The 23734-nt window shown below is 37.3% G+C and overlaps 3 protein-coding genes across 3 annotated transcripts; 2 read left to right on the top strand and 1 right to left on the bottom strand.

The window, feature by feature from the left end:
* Nucleotides 1-1611: 1611 nt before the first annotated feature.
* On the top strand, nucleotides 1612-10806 carry LOC114526391 (pancreatic lipase-related protein 2-like). The gene is made up of 8 exons (XM_028547980.1): nucleotides 1612-1692; nucleotides 6121-6473; nucleotides 7745-7925; nucleotides 8107-8310; nucleotides 8676-8930; nucleotides 9238-9355; nucleotides 9980-10117; nucleotides 10427-10806. The coding sequence occupies exons 1-8, from the start codon at nucleotides 1623-1625 to the stop codon at nucleotides 10545-10547; spliced, it is 1440 nt and encodes a 479-aa protein (XP_028403781.1). The 5' UTR covers nucleotides 1612-1622; the 3' UTR covers nucleotides 10548-10806.
* A 431-nt stretch (nucleotides 10807-11237) lies between these two features.
* LOC114526331 (NADH dehydrogenase [ubiquinone] 1 alpha subcomplex subunit 7-like) lies at nucleotides 11238-15699 on the top strand. The gene is made up of 4 exons (XM_028547914.1): nucleotides 11238-11341; nucleotides 11414-11481; nucleotides 12946-13080; nucleotides 15185-15699. The coding sequence occupies exons 1-4, from the start codon at nucleotides 11291-11293 to the stop codon at nucleotides 15258-15260; spliced, it is 330 nt and encodes a 109-aa protein (XP_028403715.1). The 5' UTR covers nucleotides 11238-11290; the 3' UTR covers nucleotides 15261-15699.
* Nucleotides 15700-18749: 3050 nt separating this feature from the next.
* On the bottom strand, nucleotides 18750-20504 carry LOC114526307 (neuropeptide CCHamide-2 receptor-like). Its single transcript, XM_028547872.1, has one exon. The coding sequence runs from the start codon at nucleotides 20322-20324 to the stop codon at nucleotides 19200-19202; it is 1125 nt and encodes a 374-aa protein (XP_028403673.1). The 5' UTR covers nucleotides 20325-20504; the 3' UTR covers nucleotides 18750-19199.
* Between the last annotated feature and the right edge of the window lie 3230 nt (nucleotides 20505-23734).

The following is a 23734-nucleotide window of genomic DNA, read 5'->3' as shown; positions in this document are numbered from 1 at the left end:
GGTATAGTTGCCTGTTACCCGAACATTTATATTCAATACAATCGTCAGTCAATGAACCTATCGGAAAACGATTACAACCAGGAAATGACCAATAGAGGCGGTCTGTGTTTTCTGTGCATGTATAGGTATTACTTTACATAGAAAAATTGATTGAACGACATACATAAAAACATGCAGTCAGGATTTAGCTCCTTAGCTATTCACATCATTCCATTCAATCCATTGCACTTGAATTTGTCATACTTATTTTGAAAAATGCGTGGCAAATAGATAAGATCGACAACATAACTTGGTATATCAACATAACTTGGTATATAGACTTATAAATCGTTTCCACTGAAAACGAGAAAAAATTCCTTTCGATCAGCAATTTCAAATTACCATGCACCACACATTAATCTTGTGCACGAGTTCAGGGGCAGATGAGTTCTTAATTATACAGTAGCCTCCTCTTCAGCGCATTAATCATTCTCGCATTTCAGTAGGAGCATATATTCAAGCATGTTTAGAACTTTTATTTTCGTGGGAAAATGTTTTGTTCATATATATGGTATAATAGTATGCGCATGGCTCGCATTAGAGAACTAAAATCGTAGAGAGTTGATTGTAAACAGTCCAATATTCCAACTTTCAAACACGGAAGAATAGGGGCGTGGAAACCAGGAGCTATATTGGGACAACGTGTCGCCTTGCCAACTTAAAATGAGATTTAGGCACAGGTGTCCTTTTAAAAGTTCACTTTCTGTATATTTTGGATTTTCAGAAAAAATTGTGCGTGCCTGAATGCCAGCTTTAACTCGCTCCTACCCCTTCCAATGTTTAAGCGTATTAAAAACTATTACCTTTCTAGAGTAATATAGATTCGGATAAAACTTAACTGATTATAGATACCCAAAACTTAAAAGGTCTAAAGGTTAATTCCCTATATGTTAACGTTGTGTTTCACCGTTTTGATCTCGCATCACACGAGTAGTGAAAACTACACATAAATTATACATTTAATCCAAACCTCTTTGTTGCGTGACACTGACAGATACCAGAAAAACACGATAAACGTCTCGCCGTTACAACGAGGCCTCCTTCTCACGCAAAGGTCTTTATTTATTTCGAAATATATGCCGCTTAAAAGCTTTCCGATGTTTTTTAGCAAGTAAAAAACTGATATTCCAGGTGTTAGTTTATTCGCAATCTAAATTCACAACACGGTTTTATTTCTAGATTGTGGCACAATATACGCGTGGAGCACGAGGGGGGGGGTGAGGGTGAGGGTATGGAGACCCCGATAAATATATTGTGGGGGTCCTCTAGAAATTCAGTAAAAAATCTCATAATTATTTTTTGGAAAAGAAATTATACAGTGTAAGAACTCACTGTTTAAGACTGGTAAATATAATAAAAATATCATGCCTACCTGAACTCTGAAGTTTGAGCCCTCTCTTTGAGCACTCTACACTGATGTTGGCACATGCATGCTTGCATAATAGGCCTGCGTGGCACTTGTTATCACCTCTGTTTGATGTTACACCTATACTAAGCATGCTTGACAGGCTGGCTTCAGACAACGCTATTAAAAAGTGCCGGATTCAATCTACTTCAGCATTCGGAGTTTTCACACTGGAAACATGCAGATGACAGCAGTTTACGTCAGAACTTTATCTCTCTTTTGGTGCGCGGTTTTCACATCTTGTACAGGTTTGAAGATTACTTCAGTTGTTCTTTACTCTCAGTATTTCTGGATATTGTGTCCAGAGTCTATATAATGAGTACATCAAGTATGTGTCCCATGCATGCATGAGTAAATTTCCCTTGCATCGGAAAAATTTTAGCTGCAGATTAACTTGAAAGCAGGATATTTAAGTTAACGTTACGGAGTAATCAATCGCTGAACTGCATGATTGCCGATCTGAAGCAAGTGAAGGAGTATTCATGATCAAACTTGCTGCCAGAAAGTAATGAGATGGAGTGTCCCACTCCCACACACTTTATCGTCCGTGTAGCCCGTAATGGTAAAAATTACGTGATTGAAATCTATTGAAATTTTAGCGCGAGCTCTTTGTGTATCAAAACTTTTACTTAGCGAATAACATTTATAAAAAATTCATTGCCATTTGTTGCCCCCACGTAGCGATACATCGTTGATTGGAACACCCTTATAATCGTGAATATAGTGGAGGGATGGGCAATTTTTATCTTTATTGATAGATACTGATCACTGCCTAAAGTTATTTGTAGACTGAAATTAGACCCGTAGATAATTTTTATTTATTTATAATATTTATGCGAACTGGTGTAACACAATAACATACAGTACATTCGCCGGTTTATCGCACCGACTCATCACACAATTTTTTTCATATATAGCTGGAGGGCGTTTTTCATTTTTAATATGAAAAGGGAGGCGCTTTTTCCTCTTAACAAACAACGTCGCCTTCAATCTTTTCCATGAACGGCCAACAAGTCTACGAGAAAGGCCGTCATTCTAATATCAGACCCTTGTACCCAGGTCTATGCGCTCTTATCGCGATACTGTAAATCTTTGGAGGGATTGGAGCATTAAACTGCTTTATTACTTAACTCGAACGGAGACACACAAAAAAATGTTTAAAAAAATTTCACCACGCGGCGGCAATAATCAACAGACGGGTGGTGAAAGCTAACCAAATACTCTCATTTCATTGGTCTTAAATCCAAACATGATGAATGTTTAGAAAAAAATGTAGACTCCACTAGACATTATCCTACTTAGACATTGCTGATCAATCCATCTGATAATATGAGTTGGCATCGCAAAATAGGCGAATATAATGCCATTCCTTTCAACCGTTGTGATTTCATAAATGTAGTCTTCTTTAGATGTTTTTGTGTATACTTATTTTAATACGAGTTAATAGGATTTCAACAAATAATTATCATACTACTCACACCACTTGACTGACTTTACATGCAGCATGTGGAATCTTGTGACATGTAAATTTCGGCATCCCGCGATAGGCGATATACAAACACGCTTCATTGCCGGATTTCTTGAAATTCTATTGGTCGGATATAGGCTAAATCATGTATAGTGGTGTGGATTTGGTTTAGCCACAGGCCCACAGCTATTAAAAAAACATGGTTTGGAAATTAGACATAGTCACATAGACTTGTACAATACAACTGTTAATAATGCTTGGTCAGGTTTATGTTCATCGTAATAGTTATAACGATACGGTGCAGCATAACTGAAAAACCGCACGGTTGAAAAAGGTTTTCTCACAGTCAGTGGATTTTCGTATTAAATATTAACGTTATACAGCAGTCTGGATATGTTCATTTTCGCAAATGGTCTGTATATATTGCGATAACAGATATATTAAATTGAACACGAAGGAAACGAAACAGGAAGGAACTATCCAGAAACTAATTGCAATGTAATGGTGCGAAAATTTAATTTCCTGATTTTGCATACTTCATCGCAATATTTTTTCTGTAATGTTCCACGCCGAGTCGAGACAACTCCCCTCTCCCATTCAATCAATTTAGTTTAAACGCATGTGTAAACAGTCACCTATAAAGGTCATTGGCTTTTTTGAATTTAGACTCTACACGAGTATTAATCACAGGCAGCGCCGTTCACACTAACAACAGGATCATTAGTCGCAAAACTTGTTTGCTTGTTTTGGCGCTGTTTAATCATGTTTTGCAACGTTTTTTGTTTATCACTCTCGTCGGTTTGTTTTTGATAAAGCAGCTGCTTTACACACTTGAGCAAACTGTAAAGCCTATAAAGGATTATGAATGTGATGATAGGTCTGAATATTTTTTTATATTACCACCATCGCGAAGCATGAGAGTGACGGAAGGGGCACTTTCAGTATTTTTTTCAACTCTTGTCCAATTTTTCATCCGGATTTAGAAGTTTGTTTTTGTGAACCATCGCGAAGCATGAGAGTGACGGAAGGGGCACTTTCAGTATTTTTTTCAACTCTTGTGCAATTTTTCATCCCGATTTAGAAGTTTGTTTTCGTGAGCTTATGGTCTGTATGCACTAATGGTTTTTACACGTACACAAGTCGTATATTTTAGGTGAAGAAGACCATTGTAGTCACACGCAGGTTGAGACCTTAAGGGACAATTGTAGTCACAGGCAGGATCACAGGATGAAACCATTAAGGGTCCTCCTACGATTAAGGTAGACATGTCATAAACTCCGTGTGATTGAATTCGGAAAAGCGCGCGAGGAAGGGGAGTTGAGGGGGGTTGACTTGATCAAATTCTAGGGAGAATGTGGGTCATTTGTTCTTTTGCCTTTTGTGATCATTGTTTGCAGTATTAATGTCCTGGTACAGGTCCTCGACAGCATACGATTGCACAAAAGGTCAACTATACTTTTAAAAAGTTGTACGGGACGATAAATCAAAAATATACACGACGCGGCCAGCTTGACAACCAACCTCGTACTCAGGGTCTTTGCTTGACAACGCGCTTGCAAAAAAATGGAACTCCACACGCAAGACAATAGGTCGAGATTCTTAGCACAATTGAAACGTTTTTATGATTATTTCAAAGTCCTGGCAGCATACTTATTTCCCGTGGCTTATTTGTAGAAAATTTACTAGCGACATCGAACTAACCGTAGATCGTAGATCGTAATCTCCCTAATCTTAGGAGCCAACGTGCGGCGCCGGAGAGGTACGATCTACCTAGTCAGGGGGGGTGTTAAATTTAGAATTTTGGAACGCGATTTGGCTGAATTTTTTCTAGAATCCTGAAAAAAAAATTGGGTGACCTAATTATCAGGAGATTAGTGCTGGGTTTTTAATTGCCGCGATGTTTTTCACATGAAGCGACACACTCGGACACAAGTTGCCAAAAGGATGAAATAATACACCAGCCTCGCACGAATCTGAAATCTACTAGTGGAGAACCTTTGCTCTTCTCACACAGCCTCCCAGACGAACGACCGTCAATAAGTGGACATTCTATTTATATAGCCATACTATACTTGTAAATATTAAAAAACCTAATCCTATTAAAGTGTCACGAACTTGTTTAAATCAATTATCCGCTAATCATTTACAAATTTTCAGCTAGCTACAATAAGAATTCAATTTTTCGAATATTATTTACTTAGGTGGATATACAAACACATATGCATCTTTTTCTTTATATTGTAATTTATATTAGAACACGTGTTGTCTTTGAACCGTCTAGACAGTGTTTCAAATTCAAATACATCAAAAGCCTTTCAAAGTTCTAAGAGTCAAACCAAATGTTACATTTCCTAGGATAGGGTCGCCGTCGCAATACTATAACTTTCTGGATTTGCTTAATGCAGACAAAGCATTGGCCTGAAAACAAGGTGTAAAATGCAATGTTTTGCTTGTAGTGCATTTTTTATTTCCAGAAAGCAAATTCGGAAAGTGTCTATTTCGTAACCTGGGGTGCCCACCCCCCGTAACGCCAGTCTGTTTGTATTGTCTGTGTGATGATTATATTCCAAATGATAATTATTCGGAACTTTGTCTTTGTTGCTATACTGAACACGGCTAATAAAAAAATTGATCGTGTGTCTACGCTCATGTCACTAAGATAATCTGGCAGTTGTTTGTATTTGTCGTCACCAGTTATTTCATTTTTCATATGTTGCATACAGTTGGATAAGGCCAAGGGCACCTTTAGACTAGAAGTTACTATCGCACGTAAAGTGCTGCGATTCGCAACTTCCAACAAATTAGCGGTAAAATACTCGTAAACGCCCAATATATTTCAACCAAGTATTACAACCTTTGTATGCCAGTTTCTTCAAGGTGAATACACTACTGTCAAGTCCAACACTGAATACATCTTTTTGCCGTCTATCAAGAATTGTCACGCTAAGGCATTTAATGGTTCGATTTATTTTACTATGGATTTCATTACCATAGGTCATGTTACACTTACATCTTTCCCCTTCTTTAACAGTCATGAAGATATCAACATTGATCTAGTAGGACAAATACACTCCTCTTTACTTTTTTAGCCCGCTTTTCTCAACGATATTTATTTAATTCTGATTCAACATGACACTCATATACAAATTGATCAGGCAAGCCGGTCCTCAACGCCACGGCATAATTGTATTGAACTTTCACTTTCTAGACGCAAAGATCTGTTTTTCGAAGTACGGATGTTTTGAAGTCAATGAATATTTCAGTGTCAAAGATGCTGCATTACCGTCTCATCCGGATGTAATCCAAACCAAATTCTACCTTTACACGAGAGGAAACCAAAAAAAGGTTGAACAGCTGAAGCTGGATAATGCCAGCTCCATCACTACATCAACGTTTGATCCATCTCGTAAAACAATTTTTATCGTTCACGGTTTTGCCCATCATTCCCAGAAACCCTGGGTGATTAGGATGAAGAATGAATTGTTGAAGCGATATTTGTGTAATGTCATCTGTGTTGACTGGAGGAAAGGAGCGTCGTATCTTACCATGTTTTATTTAAGAGTAAGTTACTTTTCATATTATGTCACTAACAACTATGTTTATTCCTCGCAATTTAGGTTATTTATTTCACTCTACGGTGATGGACAAGTAGATTATTGACACTCGGATTGACAAGGTTACGAGGGTTAGCTATTGTCTGAGAGTCCGTTTTCAGCGAGGGTGAAAACTCTCAAAGCATTCGTGGGAAACCAACCCACGAATCTCGGCTTTGATTTGTTTGCAATACTGAAGGTCAGGACACTGAAGTTACTCAACTGAATTTCATCGACCTCTTTTATACTAGAATTACCTCTGGGATACGAAACATGATGTTAACGTCTGCCAGTTGAGTCATAGTAGCTCGAAACAGCAACTTATCACTAATGAAATCGAAACTAAACTAGCATCCAAAATAAATCAGACAAATGAGACAATATCAGCATCGAGGTGCATTATTTACCGTTTAAACACACACAGGTTACCAATTAAGGCAATCATGCATGCACTGCAGTTATATGTTTATTCATTCTACATTTTTCTACCAGGCCCGCACGTATATCATAGGCCCACCAAGGAGTAAGATCGACAAGTGACAATGCTTTAAAAAAAAAGAGACACACGATTGAAAAAAATACTAACGACAGGGAAAAAAACGCAATGTGACATTATATGACGAATGTGACATGATATGACGCCGAATTTTAGCCTCAATACTTGCGTCGGCAGCGACAACAAAGGATGAGGTGATGTTCCATCACTTATGTAGATGCTCAAAGCCTCGATTGTAAATTATTTTTTTAAGGTACAAAATTGTCTGTTGAATGTGCGACATTTACAAAGATTAGAGATAATTGCAGTTGATTTATTGCAATAAGACTCAGTCTACTAGAGTACTAGTATTGGTACTTGGCTCCTTTTTCGCCTGGTTTCTTTCAATCTTCATCTAGTGTACAATTCAAATATATATTGTAGAGATATTTCGAATGTTATATTTTAACACTATAAGTCAAGAGTGGCACACGCCTTAGTTGTTGAAGAGTTACACCTTTTGACATTTCAGACGGGAGCTAGACTTGACCGGGTTGCATATTATGTATTCATGTTTTATGTTTACATACTGTGGGAACAATATCTTTCAAAAGGAATTAGTTGGGCAAATATATGAATATACACGGTCCCGCCATCCCCCACTTCCAGCAACTGTCCAGAACAACTGCTCAAAAACAAGTCAGAGCTAGGGGACATGTGTTCACCCTTGGTGGTCTTCTTTAATCGAAAGATTTTATCTCCAGGCTGTTGCAAATGCTCGTCTGGTTGGTGCACAGATTGCATACCTTATTCAAATTCTGAATGACGTCACTGGCGTACGTACTAAATCAGTTCATATCATTGGTCATAGTTTGGGCGCTCATATAGCTGGTTATGCTGGGAAAAGATTAGCAAGAAAAGGCTTGTCCATTGGTCGAATTACAGGTACTTGATTATCCACACGTGCATAGTAATCGAAGAATGAGCATCTTCTCTGACCTATGCAGACTTGTGCAGTTGTACCTGACACCTGTGAAAACTTTATCCATTTTTTTCATACCTATATCCGTCATCGTTAGGAAAGTTCTCTTTATAACTAACTTCTTGTTCTCTTTCCCTGCTCAAGGTCTGGATCCAGCCAGACCGCAATTTGAGGGAAGCCATGCCGAAGCACGTCTTGATAAAAGCGATGCGACTTTTGTTGATGTCATTCACACCAATTCCGCACCATTTCTCCTCGGTGGTGCTGGATACCGCGGTCAGATTGGTCATGTTGATTTCTACCCTAACGGCGGAGAATATCAGCCCGGATGTGAAGGATTGTTAAAATGTAAGGAACGAGTGTATCTCTCACAACATACATTGAAACGATATTCCTATTTAAAAGTACATCTCTCCCAGTTAAAACTGTTAAAACAAAAGTAGTGCTAGGGCGGGAAAAAATTTTCTTCCATTGAATGCTCCTGCAACAACAAAATAACATAAATACAAGAATAACATATAGGCGACTAAACGTGCGTATTGATTCACATCAATCGGTATTGATTCACAACATCGGTAAAATGACGCATCACAGTCGCAATGATCCTACCCATGATCATACCTGTAGTGAATATAACCGAGTGGGTATTTTGATTAAGATGTAGATATTAAATAACATTGCTCAAACTCAGTATTAGATTTTACGAATTATAGCGATCTGGCGAAGTGGCATTCTACATGCGGCAACGTGCCATCACATGAGGGCAGTTGAATATTTTACTGCATCCATTGGACAAGAGTGTTTGTTTCCAGCTTTTCCTTGTTCGAGTTGGAATGAATTCACTAAGGGGCAATGTTTGAAAAGATTCCACGTCCGGGATATAATACTGATGGGCATGCAAGCACAGCAATGTAATCAGCAAGAAGAACCGATGTATCTAACGACAATGCACAAATCGCCTTTTTGTGGTATGTTGATATTTTAAAAATGATTAATATACAGTTATCTGAACATCCTCCACCTATCAAAAGGCATGACTGAGTCTATCACCACACAATTTGAACTTTTGGTCTAATTGTTAGGTATATATATATACAAAGCCTTAACGTTTTTGAAAGAACAATGTCAATGAAATTAGCTACATCATGCACTTTGTGTCATGTTAAGTAGATAAGGGGGACATCAGTTTTTATAGGAAAAGATGATTTACAATGGTGAAAGGCACGTTCCAGTTTTTATCTTTAAAGCAAGATAAATTCGTATACTCTTTTTCAGTTTACAACTATGTGATTCTAATATACTATTCAAGAAGCGAAAGAAGCTATAATGCTCTGTATTTCCAATTGAGTGGAAGTAAAGGCAAAACCGAAAAGAAGAAGATTCATTTGGGCAGGTATAAAAATTGAAATTATTCTCTATCCACCCAAGTCCATGCAGGGTATATAGTGGCACGACGAGACAAGCGGTACATATTATAATGTAATGCATACTGCATACATTACCTGAACATTATCAGAGACGGACGTCGTCTGTTGTAGGCAACAGCATTTTAGTATATTGGCAAGTAAATAAATGACGACGAATGTCAACGATGGCTTTGTTCAGATTTTCAATGATTTCGTGCATTTTTACGTCAAATAAACCATTTGATATTGGGCTGCTATGCTGAGTAATGTTCAAAAAATCCCTGGCTCGTCAAAACAGGCCTTACATTTGTGGTACATTCGTAATTTTCGCAATCTATTTCAATCCTATTTCCTGCGCCATTTTTCACAACAAGATTAAAGATAGGAATATCATATAGGATTTATATGAGTATAGGCTCAAGATCGAAATAAAGTTAGTCGGGTCGACAACTGAGATATGGACACTGTTGTCTTTAACTTACATTTACAAAACTAACATTTACAAAAAAAACTTGAAAACAAAGGGGAAATGGGATTGATATTAATGTAACACTCTTTAAAGCTTACTACTGTGTTTTATAAACTTTATCAGGATTTCTTGAATTTCTTAGGGGAACTGGGACCAAATTAGAATTGACCACAGATAATACAGATATCGGAGAGTTGCTTAACGTGGAACTGTTTTACTACGGATTTAGTTCATTACATGTCCATAATGTTCGTGTGAACATTCTTCATAGAAATGAAATGTAGGTAAATGCGTGCAATGCGGCTAACTCTTGCACGATTGCAAGCTTTGACATCTATAACCTCGCACCCAGGTCTCTAAGAAATACACACAGAGACCTGGTTACTGGCACAATTTAAATTTGAGGACCTTCCCCACTGTTTTCTCCCATTTTTACCATTGAACCTGAATAGCCTGATAACATTATTTTATACACACCAAAAAATAGGCTTTAGAACGTTTTATTGGAACACTGCCCGGCATATGGTCCTTTTCGCCACTTGCATTCTTCACATTTCAAAATAATAGCGCGTTTTTTCATTTGTTTCAGGTATATTTCTTGTTTTGACCAACTGTTTGAAAACAGTTTCTGGTTTTTTTGGAGACTTTCAGGAACAACGAGCAGACGCGAGGCTTATATCGGTGAAGAGTGTGGAACGATATTTTTCTGAGTCGTATAATGAATATAAATATGATTTTGAGGCACAGACGTAGTTTGAATGGCATGTAGCTACAAACAATAATTATATTATAATTATAGGGCCATTAGATCCGCATATCTAACTAGTAATCATGCTTTCATAGAGCAATTATCAAATAGTTCACGCATATTTATTCCTGAAATGGAATTTTTGGTATGTTAACACATAGCTGTGGTTAACTGCTATGCACCATGAATTCATGGTATGAATTCAATGCTTTAAACATCTTATCAACTATGTACAAATTAAATCACTTTATCTTCTTTACTGCTTTTTTATAGCGGAAGTCGTAAAAAAGTAAAGTGCATGATAATTTTTCCTTCCAGAAAGATCTGTCAAGAAACACTTAAACCCAATTAGTACGAATGTATAGAAACAACGTCAACCGGCGGTCATTTCTCTGCTAACGTTTTCTGCTGCGAATTTTTTTTGTATATACTGCACACACATTGTTTAACATCTCATTACAAAATGCTTGTTTTTTTTCTGACAACCAGAAACTTTTGAACAAAGTACTTTTTTACAGTATTAAATACTTACGTGGTGTACCTACAAGCTAAATTACTTATTGACTGTGCAAACATACAAGAATATTATTAGGAACTTTTTGTTCAATTCACGCATTGGTCACACCAGTGTCAGTGAACATTACAGTTCACTGGGTCACACTTGGTGGGATGTAAAATGAAGTATTGCAGACAGTTTTGAAGAAAATGGCGACGGCAACAAAGACTCTTCAAAGGATTAGAAATTTTCTTTCTGGCGTAAGTTACAATATATTTTTAAGCGTAAGTACTTTTTTGCCACTGAATACTCATGAACTTCGTGTTTTCTAGCAAAATCTTCTCATAGCTCAAAGGTATGTGGAGCAAGTCTCGTCTGAAGTTATGGTTATGGCTCCAAGGTTTGATCATTTTTTATATTTGTACTTTTTGCACCAAACGTTCAATTGAATGCAAATAATCTGCCGGACATTTACATGGAAAATTTTTTAGAGCTTCAATCTTTACAAATAATCAAATCCAGTTGACATTGTTTTATGGTTACTTTAATTGTGCGTCAACTAGGAAATATTATAGTCAATATAGAAATCATTGATATATAACATAAGATAGCTCATAAGGCACGGCTAGTGGCTATTGTTGTTTGGCATAGCTAATTTTAATGATTAAATTGTAGGAAATACAAGTGATGGATTATTTTTATTATACATGGACTTTTAAACATTTTCCAATTTAATTATTCGTAGATGGTTGATAAACTTACAACATGTAAATCTCTCGCAAGTAACACATAGTTTGGTTTACAAGGAAGGATCTCCCTTTTCACAATTTTCTCAGCTTGCTCTTATGATAAGTAATATTGTCCGCAATTCAATTCTCTGAAAATCATCAAGTAGTAAAAATATATCAATTCACTGTGCTCATCAATATTCCATGAAAAAGAAATGCACAAAAATGTGCAAAGTTGCTAATATACTAAACAATCCCAACACTGAGGATGATTGTATACATCTTATATTAATACAAGTAAAATTATTACCTTCCAGATCATCCTTATTGAAACATTTGTTAGGCCATGGCACTGCCTAGTTGTGAAATTTCCAGTACCATTAACCCATTTTTTATATGTACGGTTCCACAATGTTCCTGGCTAGGTGAAGCTAATATTTTCTTTGCTAAGTGCTTCAGTAGATAAATTGAGTTTTTCAAGCATCCATGTATTTTGTTTTTATTATATAACAAAAACTGTTTTTTCAAAGTTTTTTTACCTCCCAGAGCATGTATACCTCCTTTCTGATTGGTGGATCAAACACAATAATCGCACATGTTTTGTTATCATGAATAATTGCACATGTGTTATTATCGCTCTCCGCAATGGCAGATTTGCCAATAAAACACCCCATCAGGGGCGGCGGAACATAATACATTTTGGGGGGGGCTGATTTCACGAGGCGCCACCATGGTTGGCGCCGAGGGAATTTTTTTTCGAATTTCAGTGCTCTAGATCTTCGGAAATGGCCATTTCAGAGTCTTACTTGCCGCTTTTATCGTAGTTTTCCATTGGCAAACACAAACTGAAAACGGCGCAGCGCGTGTAGTGATATCTTCTACATTTGAAAAAGCATCTCTCATGCTTCATTCTGGCATTCTTCATGAAATTTTTGGGGGGGCTAAGCCCCCCCACTTTTACTTCTGGGGGGGCTAAAGCCCCCCTAGCCCCCCCTGTTCCGCCGCCCTTGCACCCCATGTATTATATACACTGTTTTACTGTTTATATTTGAGTCTAATGTCTCATGCAATGTCTCAAGGTTAGTCTCGGCATGAGATGATAGAGTGCCTTTGAATACTAGATTGTTCGTTTTTAGGACTCAAGAGCCACCCAATTTACCAGGTGGAGTAGCTCACAAACTGGCTGCCAACTACTATTGCAGTAGAGATTTACGACGAGCGGCTGCGCCACCGACTATTGGTTATACATCGCAAAATCTTTTGGAATCTGGGTAAGAATGATTTTTAACTGCGTGGTTTGTACATTATCTGCTCTAAAATCACACGTGAGACACATGTGATCGCACGTGTTTCACATCGTTTTCTCGCATGATTTTGAAACACGGTCATGTGGGGTTTTTGTAAAGGCGGTGCTATGAGCGAAACCTCTAGTTATTGAAGTAGGATTGGTAAGATGCCGTGACTCACAAAAGCAATATCCGTCACTCACAAAAGCAATATCCAGCGCTATTCTAGACTTCTAGTAGAAAATATTTGTAGCAGTATTTCATTTGAAGCAATATTTTTGTGGGATGGGATTTCCAATCGTGTGAACCTTTTCTGAACCTTTCAGCCATTGTTACAGCGTTTGTTTATCTGTAATTGCTGGCTAGTTGGCATACTACCAATAATTGTAACGAGAGAACAGGACACGTTATACCATTTGCAGTAAAAACAACGATACTCGGTGTACATCAAAATTTAATTAAACAGGATGTATGTCATCTCAATCTAATATGACGGCTATTTTAATCAAGCCTTAAGAACGACGCTATTTTTTAAAAGTTGACTAAGCAATGTGAACAATGTTGTAGTATATATTACCAGTTGTTTTGAACTACTGCTACATGGGTAATCTAGCCTTATCTGGGGCAGTTTTATTTCGAGGCCTGTTTATAGATGAAGTAGTCAATCAAAAATATGGATCAAATATATACATTCATCAAAACACCGAGTCTAAATTTTGCTACACAGGTGGAACAGCTATATATGCATGTATGTCTGCATATTTCCTGCATGTTAGGTTTCATTTAATGAAGTTTAGTCATTCACAAAATGCGTGAAAATCAGGTTGTGGAATTTTAAGGATTAATGGCTTTCGAAGAATCGCCGCCCGGCAATTACTGGGATACTGAGACTCGAAGTGTGTTTTTCCATCGGACTATTAAATCTCTGTGTATATCACAGACTGCATGTGTCACACAGCCTTTCCTGTCATGCAGGTCAATAATATATATTTACACCTGTTTCTCTTTCTCATTATCTGTTTATTATGAGACACATGTATGCCATATTTTCAAATCTGCGCGCATTTATCACGATATGTGTCTCGCCTGTTAAACTTTCTCATAAATTTCATATTATATATGAGAGGGTTATCTCTGGTTTCATTTTTTTTCAAATCCATATATCGACGCCTATTTAATTTCTCATAATTTGAGACGTTTATTAGCGGTCTAGATCTCTGGATATTTTCAATCATTGTGTACATTATCTTTCTACATGCCGGTTCCACTTTCACTTTCAGCACGCTGTACACGCTTTATAACAAGAGCTCTGCAACATGCGGTTTTTTTCAACCAAAATGTTTCCCCGCGACATTTTTTTTTCGTGTTGTCAGTCTGTGATCCGCAGCAGAAACTTAACAGTGGCGGCTTATAATTTAAGGAGGAGCAATTCAGGGGCAACCTCGAGGTTTTGGGGGAGTAATAAAGAGATTTAGAGAAGATAAGATACCTCTATTTGCCCATGCTGTGTTATTAGATACGCATTTAGATTCGACTTTGTCGCATATGGACCGCTTTGTCGCTCGTGTGGCCAGTAATTGATGTCCGTCTTGCATGACTTACAATTTCTCTTAATATTCTAATTTTTTCAAGGGCCGAGAGATGCAACATTGCGGCAGAAAATAATTGTTGGGGGGAGGGGGTGATTTGCAAACCCTCTTGGCGCCCCCACTGCAAGTGACTGCTACCTAAGGAAGCATGGGGGCAGACGCACTTCTCCTACTCACCCCCCCTTTCCCTCGAGCCGGCATAATCAAGTCAGAGACCAGTATTAGGTTTAAGTCAAACGTCGAAACCATTAAAAACAAATAGATAACGAGCCATTTTAGCTTATTATCTATAATGCGTTTGGTGCATGAGAAGTACGACGTTTGACCTAGGCCTTAGCTGCGTTTCTGTGATTGATAAGATACGTCAAGGGGTAATTTACCCTATATGGCATCCCATCCATGTCTCTTGTCCTCTAAATTTCACTGTAGCAGCTATAAGTCTTGAAACTGTGCAGGTATATTTGATGTGATAGTTAAATAAGTCAATTTTTTTCATTTAGTTCGCAGACGAAGGAGTTAAAAAGTGAGATATTGGCAGGTTTATCTCCTGGCTCTGTCTACGTTCCTCCGCCTTGAATATCTCTTTTATACGAACAGGCGCGTTTATAATCTGATATTTTAGAACGTAATTGTCTATTGACGCATTCTTTTGTCTGAAAAACGTGGTGTCGGTGTTTGAAGCAAACTGTGCAAATTACATAGTATTTATTTTTTATTCATATGTATGCGCTTTATTTTTTGGAATTAAGCTTCTGTATTATTGAGTAGAAAATGAATTATTCATATATGTTAAGGCATGCTTAATTTCGTCAAAGATTTGAACTCGAATTTGAATTTGCTTATATGAAATTTACCCTGCGTATATATTTGCAGTACTGTATGTTTGGAATACTATTAAAAGTTTTTATAATTCCGTTCGGAAATTCGCAAGGAACATGTCCAACGGATGTTAACAATAATGATAATCAACTTGAATGTGCGCTTTTCTTCTTTTGATAGATGGGAATGAGTAATAAGTTACGAATGCTCTGATGTATAAGAGCTCTTATTTGAACATCGGTAACTAATTCACTCGTTCACATGTATCAAAAGAAGAAAATCGTACATTAAATTGCAGCAAGAATTGCAAGTGTAAACGGGCCTTAACAGTTAACACATAACAATTACACATAACAGTTTAGCAAACTCGAATCAAGATTTAGTACTTATAAGCATCCAACCAAATGATAAATTTAGTGAGTGTTTCTCTTCCAAATCTTTCTTGCATTGGTTTATACTATATATATACTGACTACTCTTCCCAGCATACCACTTTTTCCCATATTCTATCATTAAACTACCTCCGGTGAATCAAGCATGAATATACAATTATTACAATAAGCCATTTAAATTTAGATTGTCCTGCCAAAACATAAACTTCGAACTCTGAGGGAATCAAGGGACGATTTCCTTATTGTTTGAAGGGACTATAATTGCTTATTATGACTCGTAAGCGTGGGACTGACTTTGCAAGAACCTACGACAGGGTATACGTCGTGTTACACGGTATATACGTAGTATATGTGAAAAACCATCATCCTTTGTATGCGAGCTCGGAGATGAAGCTTTGAACTTGAAGGCTTTTGACGGCATTAATAGAATCAGCTTTCTGTGTTGCAGAGGAAAATGCAAAGAAAAAAATGTTATTATCGTATCTTTAGCATCGCGTGATGTATTGATAAAAGAACACGCTATCAAATTTCAGTTCCATTATTTCATAACAGTGTTGATATTTAGCCACTGGTTACATGAAGCAAGCTATCCTATGTACTGCAGTCATGTTGTGTGTACATGCCGGTTCATTTCCTATTCTATGTTTATTATTCGCTTTAAAACAGTTTGAGCACAGCATAGTCAAATAAATCTGACATGCAAAACATTGCAAAGCCAACGGAAAGAATTTATATTTCGCACTAGGACGATTATATTAATAGTTCACTATATATTGTCTGCAATGGGCCCTAAAATCACTTGTCGTTTAGGTCGAACAGTTTGTCGTATGCTTACGATTGTGTGTACTTTACTTCATCCGTGCCTACTATATTTTAACAATTATGTAAACAATTTTTCGATAAAGTGTTCTCCGGTGAGCAAATATGCGAACAGCCGTGAAGTTGACTGTATGCACAAAAGCATCCAAAATTACTCTTTATAATTTTGTGGGAATCTATCAAGCTGTTTTCAATCAAATGATGTCCTTCCAAGACTTTGTGCCAGTCTTGCCATGATTGTTTAAACACGACAATACTGCGTGCTAGAGTTATTGTTTTCACGCCCACTTGACTATGTACATATTTACAAAGTCGTGGGAGGCCTCCGAGATTGTATTCCAAACTTTGAACAGTTACAAATAATTTGAACCATTCGCCTGCTTCGTGAGTATACTGGACACGGATTGGCAATCAGCTGTCTACAGACTCAAGTTCTTGAGGTTTTAATGGCAATAGTGACGTAATTAATTTAAGGAGTTCATAGGCCTTTCATATCTTTCGTCGCGCCATGTGTAAAATAACAAACCACCTCTCTTTGTGTCGACGACCGCTTGATAGATATGGAAATTGCTGGAGACTGGCCGTATAACAAACTGTGATTATATATTAGAGTTTCTTAATTTGGTAAATGCCTATGTATGCCTGTATTGGGAAAATGCCAATCAGTGTATTATTCTTTCGTTTGCTTCGTAATTTCCAGTTTTTCTCAAGTTGTTACCACACGATGTATCGATCTAAGTGGTCGTGTAAGATTTAACTCAATTTCCCCATAGCTATGCCTATCAATGTGGGGAATGCGAAAAATTCAATAATAATAAAGGGTGAGAAAGCCTGTCATTCCAAGCCTACGTCTAACATTGCTTCATCTTTTTCGGAATGGCATATAAAAGCCAAATTTTAATCCCATTAACCGAGATCACATAAACTCGTTCATCTTAGGCTAGCATCACTGTCACGATTGCGTGTGTGAATGTCGCAAAACCTATTGAAACTGCTCAAAAAAGAGACAGTTTGAATACGAATTAATGTGTTTGAGGGATGTATATCAGCATAAACGAGACGATAATCTAATCTACAGTCAATCAAAAATATTTAGCTGTGAAAAATTTATGGAACCGAAGCCACAAAGCGAAACCAAATTAAAATGCAGAACTGGGGTCTGTGGGCAGTGGAAATATAATTTAACAAGTTGGTTTTGATAAATGTTTGTGGGCGAAAGGTAGCAGGATATTTTGGTTTATGCGAACGATGTCGCACGGAGCATATGAAAGCAAAAACTTGGCAGATATAGGGATGAACAATTGAGGCATTAACATTTTTCTCACCTTGAGTACTAATTACGTCAATGCTGTAGCTGCGTGCATTGAATCATTAATTGGTTTATTAGATTAGGAGTTTTCCAACCTAATTTAGTCAAGGTTCAAAATGAGTTTGGAAAAAGTACACTTCACAATTATTATTTAACTATCAAAATGCATATATCTTCAACCGGTTGCATGTTACCGATCCTGCTCTTTTTCAACCCTTGTAAATTAGCAATAAAACAATTAATTGTTAACGAGAAACTTCACTTTAAGAATTCTATAGAGTTCAATCAGAGTCGTACTTTAAAACCACGGACAATTTTAGCGACCTCACTCCGGTGGGTAACGCAATCCAACACTGAACCACCAGGCTCGCAGTAAATTATATAGTTACTACGTACTAATTACTTAATTAGGCGCGACTCACGTCTTGGGTATGCAAAAACACGGTATTTATAGATCGTAATCAACTTGCATTCCAAACCTTCTTACACTCAAAGATTTTTTGTCTGAGTGTTGATTTAATGAGCTTTGACGAAAACGTTATCTTAAACTACGTGCATCTAAAATGAACAAGAAGCATGCATAAGAGCACCATAAGTAGGTATCATAAATCACGGTGTTAATTTGACCATTTTTTGGCTCATACCCCTGTGAATTAAGCTTATCGTTCTCAACAAATCGCATTTCCTATGAGAAAAAACCTGGAAGTGGGTCAAAATCAAAACAGTCTGATGTAATCGAGATTGCAATATAGTTATTTACGTCCAATATTTCATATATTCATCGTGTTTATTCAGGTGATTTTAGATTACTCAACCTACGATATCTATATAAGTTGCACGGTATTTGCTGCATCCACATGGCTGGTGGCTTCGAGATATAAACTGGCAATCACTTTATCCAGCTGCGCATGAAGTCCTTGGTGCATTTTGCAAAATGTATTAACACCAAATATAGAAGTTAAACAATACGTGCGAATATACGTGGTCGTCTGACTAGTGTGAACAATGAATATGAACTATGATAGTTGTGAAGTTCTATATCGTGAAATCAGTCGATACTGTTTTGAAATTCTTCATTGTTTTCATCCAGCAACTTACAATATTTCACCGTTGACACGGCAACCATCATGACCTCTATAATCTTGCTTATAATTGTTCTTGTTTAATGGCACCTCCTCATTCAGCACAAGATTGTTTTCTTGCTGTTAGGGCAAATTCGCTTGCATTATTATTTTCGCCGCCATATTCATTATTTGCAATTGAGATATGTTCGGATCTATTGATAGTTTCCTTGGTATATTGTGCCCTTGATCGATACCGAGCAATGGGGTTCCCCCTCGTAAATATAAATCGAACACAAGTTGATGCACTCTTCCGGTATAAAGGGCTCAAAGCAATCAATACAATAGGGTTTAACATGCTAGCACTGAAGAACAGTATAACTAGAACTGTCCAAGAGTATGTGTGCTCCTCCAGGGAAGGAGTAATCAGCTGGTAATTGGCAGTAAGCATGTATATAACCAGGGGAAGATTGCATGCCCAGAATACCGCTACTAAGACTACAGCAATACGCGATACACTTTGTGTCTGTTTGATAAATGACCACCGTTGAACGCCCGTACTTTCGTTGCTATTTTCCCGTCGTCGCCGGAATTTGCGCAAGGACCTCACACAAAAGATGTAAGACAATGTGGTAATGATGCCTGGTAAAATGATGAACAAGACAGCAGACGTCTTGTGTGCATTCATTAGCTTGACTGTACTCCATTTTGGTAAACAGTATTTCCCATTACTTGTCATGACAAAAGCCATTGGTAAACCGGCGAGTAGATACGCTACAATCCAGATAAGTGTTATCCAGTATTTTGTGTGGCGTTGAGACGACTCCAGAGAGAACGGGTTTATGATTGCAACCGCACGTTCCAAACTAATTGCCATGATTGTCAAAATTGATGCCAGAACGAGAACGTCTCGTAATGGCACGAGATAGCGGCAGACAAACTCACTCATTGGGAGACCCTTCTCTTGAGTTAAGTGTAAAGGAACACAGTATATAAGAATCAAGATATCAGCGACTGCTAGATTCGTTATGAACGATGTCTTGTACTCTTGACGCAATCGTAAGTCTGATAGGCATAGACGTCTAAGACCAGTCACAATGATTATTATATTTCCTACAACGCCAAGAACCGCCAGTGTCGAAAGCACAACTAACTGCATAAGCAGAGTATGCTCAAGAAACTCGATTGAGCCTGGGGTGGAGATATTTCCTCTTGCCGGCACTGTTATATTGTACTTCATCGCTCAACTGTTTGTACTCGGCGCACGTTGTTCCGATATTCGCGTTGATATGTCGAGAGCAACGCCAAGGTGCGTCTGTTGATTAACCCTGGCTACTTGAACGATATACTAGAGATCTGGAGCATTTCGTGAAACAGCTTGAAAATAGATCGCTGATCATGCTGACTGCTTCCAGTTCGTTCTTGTGCCGAAACGAAACAGGCCTGCCACCCGTGGTTATCTTATATTATCTCCCCAGGGCGTGACAGCAGGGCGGTTGATTGATTGCTATCTTTATTTATTGAGAGAACTCTGATAATATGATAACCTTAACTGCTTCAATTTGTTTGCGCTCGTATTGGATTTGTTTTTCACATCAATATTTTAATTGTAATTGCGAATTGTTACATTTCCTATGGGAATTTGCACGTGATAGCGATAACTCAATTACAACAAACCTTATTAAATCATCCGTTTCTCGTGTCTCCATGTTTGCATAATGCATATCACGCTTTAACAGTGGTGTGGATATTAAACCAATTACACAAACATATATTTACTAAAGTAAACATCAGTTTATATACAGTATTACAATTATATATTTCATATGAAATGGGGGAAACTCTGTGGCGAATGCTTAAAAACAATCTTGTTGTGCAAAATTATGACGATTTTATTGTCGCTACATTTTGACAAAATTTCGTAGAAGCGATAAGAAAAATGCAAGTAAATTCACAAGATATTGATATTATAAAATACTTTTTTGAACTTATGACTTTCAAGCATTACAATAGCTTGGTTTGCCCGTTGATGAAAAGAATACCGAGTAGGCCAAACAGCGGGTGGGTGCCCGGATGGCAGGTTTTTTCGCTGCCCCCTACTGCCTGAGTACTATACCTACTGCTTAAGTTACTATAGCTTCAAGAATCGTGTGAGATAGAAGTAAAGAAATAGTTGTTTAGTTTTAATTTAAACTTGGCGTAGGAATAGTTACACCATTCTCTTGTGGGCAAGGAAAATTTTCTTGACCCGTGTCAGCTCGAATAAATGTCGATGACAAAAAATATAGAGTGAACCGTCAGAGTCTGAGTAAACCCTATGTTGACAATCTAATACAGGGCTTACTATGAATATATGATATCATAATCAGTCTATGATGATGGCTTTGAAATAGAGATGAAACACTGTGCCATTGCAACAATGCTTAAGGTAATTAACCGCGGCATTCATATTTTAGCATGGTTATATGCAACTCTAAAATTAAGACACGAGACGTTTTGAACAATTCGATTCCATAAATACCATATGAGAACAACAAAATTTGACATTTGACTTGACTATATTTCGAACATTCTATTTATATATTTTCCAATTTGCCTTAATATATTAGTATGAAACATAAACAACAATGTTTTAAATAATTCAGTAAAGAAATAAAGAAAGATTTTATTGCATTGCCATCTCTTTGGTAGCATGCATGAATTGTATTTCGTTGGATATTATAAAGTTGCTTTGACAGATCCTGAACGCTTGGCATATCGTCAACACAGTAAAATTGGCACATGTACAAAGTGTGTCATTAGCATTATCAACAACTTTGGATTAAAATACAGGAAGCAGGAATAGCCAGAAATTAAAATACAGAAATAGCCAGGGAGCAGCGTAGCAGCGTCTCGAATAACTTCTCACTAAATGTGGTGTAACAAGTAACAACTGCCAAAAAATAGACAGAAAAACTTCTCGACGTTTTGAGCTGAAGGCCTTCGTTGGAAACGTCGAAAAGTTATCTGTCTTTTTTATACAACAAATGATGTAAAATACTTCAATATAGATTTTTCTATTCATCAAGGCGATAGTAACTTCTATTATTAGTGGTCACCGCGAGAAACAGTTAACAGTGATGCTAAGGTTATTTTTTACGCAAAGGCAAAAACAGCTGTTTGTGCCTAAAAAGTAGTCTAATCTTCAATTCGGAAGAATTGAGTGGCCATTTCTTCCCCGTTACTAAATTTGAATTCACCGAATCAATCACCGTGCTAACCACCCCCAATTACCAACCCCTTGGCCGACACAAAACGTGGAACGAGCCACTGGGAACGAGTACTGGACGAGCATGCGCGGGCATGCAGGTTTAAAAATGTTCAAGCAAGATGGCGGGTGTTGAGGAGGGGCAAGAAGAATATCAGGGCGAAATGGTCGAAGGAGAAGCAAAAAAGCTGATTGAAAGTTTACAATTCAAGAATCCTGGTCCACAATTAAAAAGTTTCTCTGAATTTGATCCCGAAAATAGTGCAAGGGAGTTAAGAAAGATTAATAGATTGATCCTTGATACGGGTGTAAAAGGCAAAGGGCGAAAAGCTAAAGGCCATGCTAAGCCTGCCTTGCATGACAATTCTGGGAGGCTGGTATCAAATAAGATGGACTTATGCGACTGTCAGGATGAGAATTGTGCTGGTTGCCATTTTCCATGCGCATCTTGTGGCTCCGAGAAATGTGGCATGGAATGTCGTTGTAATCGGATATGGACATACTGTAAAGATGTGATGACTATTGATTCATTTATATTGAGTTTTAATCAAAGAATGGAAACAAAAACAAAGACAAGGTGAACCACCAGATGTTAATGAACTAGAAAAGATATTAAGTTGGCTGCATATTCAAAAACGGGCATTGATGAGAGTAAAGGCCATTCACGGTTGCACCACCATCATTTGTGGAATTTTCCACTTAATTGGTATCATGTAAGCTAAATTTTTTGGAATGTGACTCCAATTTTTTCAGTAACAAGCAAATTTAAAATTCTGCATAGTATATAATTACTGCAATAACTGCATGTATATTGCTTAGAAAAGGAAACAAAGTTGCAATAAAGACTAACAAGGTATAAGAACTTATCTGGGTGGAATGAAGAATACCTTTAATCCGGTTACCCGAGTGTTAAACAAAACATGTTTTTTAGATATACAGACTAATGAATCTTCGTAAATGTAGTGATGACATGATTGGCGTATTTCATGGTTTTCTGCATTTTATCAACATAAAATGTAGTTTATTGGTCTAAGATATTTCACTAAGTGATACTCTTTGTACCTTGTAAATGCAGCTGTGTATATATTTTTATTAACAGACTAAGCAGAGGGCAATGTTCTTAAAATGTTTTTTTTAACCTTTGACAAATAAGTTTTACACCTAGGTAGTTAAACTTGAGACTACTTATCATTGTTTGGAGAAAAGCAAAACTTAGCTTTTAAAGACTTAAGTTGATGTTCAGTTTGTAGTGAAAACAAATTGCTTGTTTACATTTTCAACTGCTAGATTTCTTAAAATTACTGTCTACATTTATACAAGTTCTAAATGGATATAAACTGGAGGCCAAAATAATGTAAGCAAGTTTCAAATCAGCCCCATGCATTGCTATGAATTAGAAAAAA

The sequence above is a fragment of the Dendronephthya gigantea genome, unplaced genomic scaffold, assembly GCF_004324835.1.
Source record: "Dendronephthya gigantea isolate DGI-Jeju-01 unplaced genomic scaffold, DenGig_1.0 000038F, whole genome shotgun sequence".
NCBI classification, from domain to species: domain Eukaryota; kingdom Metazoa; phylum Cnidaria; class Anthozoa; order Malacalcyonacea; family Nephtheidae; genus Dendronephthya; species Dendronephthya gigantea.
Note: the sequence above shows the minus strand (reverse complement) of the source record. Positions and strands in the feature narration are given on the sequence as shown.

What these genes read in the sequence shown, in the direction of transcription:
- LOC114526391 (XM_028547980.1), top strand. Translation starts at nt 1,623, where the DNA reads ATGCAGATGACAGCAGTTTACGTCAGAACTTTATCTCTCTTTTGGTGC. An exon ending in TTACCATGTTTTATTTAAGA is followed by an intron (nt 6,474 to 7,744) that starts GTAAGTTACTTT and finishes TTTTATCTCCAG; the next exon opens with GCTGTTGCAAATGCTCGTCT. An exon ending in GTCCATTGGTCGAATTACAG is followed by an intron (nt 7,926 to 8,106) that starts GTACTTGATTAT and finishes TCCCTGCTCAAG; the next exon opens with GTCTGGATCCAGCCAGACCG.
- LOC114526331 (XM_028547914.1), top strand. Translation starts at nt 11,291, where the DNA reads ATGGCGACGGCAACAAAGACTCTTCAAAGGATTAGAAATTTTCTTTCT. An exon ending in GTTATGGTTATGGCTCCAAG is followed by an intron (nt 11,482 to 12,945) that starts GTTTGATCATTT and finishes GTTCGTTTTTAG; the next exon opens with GACTCAAGAGCCACCCAATT. An exon ending in CAAAATCTTTTGGAATCTGG is followed by an intron (nt 13,081 to 15,184) that starts GTAAGAATGATT and finishes TTTTTCATTTAG; the next exon opens with TTCGCAGACGAAGGAGTTAA.
- LOC114526307 (XM_028547872.1), bottom strand. Translation starts at nt 20,324, where the DNA reads ATGAAGTACAATATAACAGTGCCGGCAAGAGGAAATATCTCCACCCCA.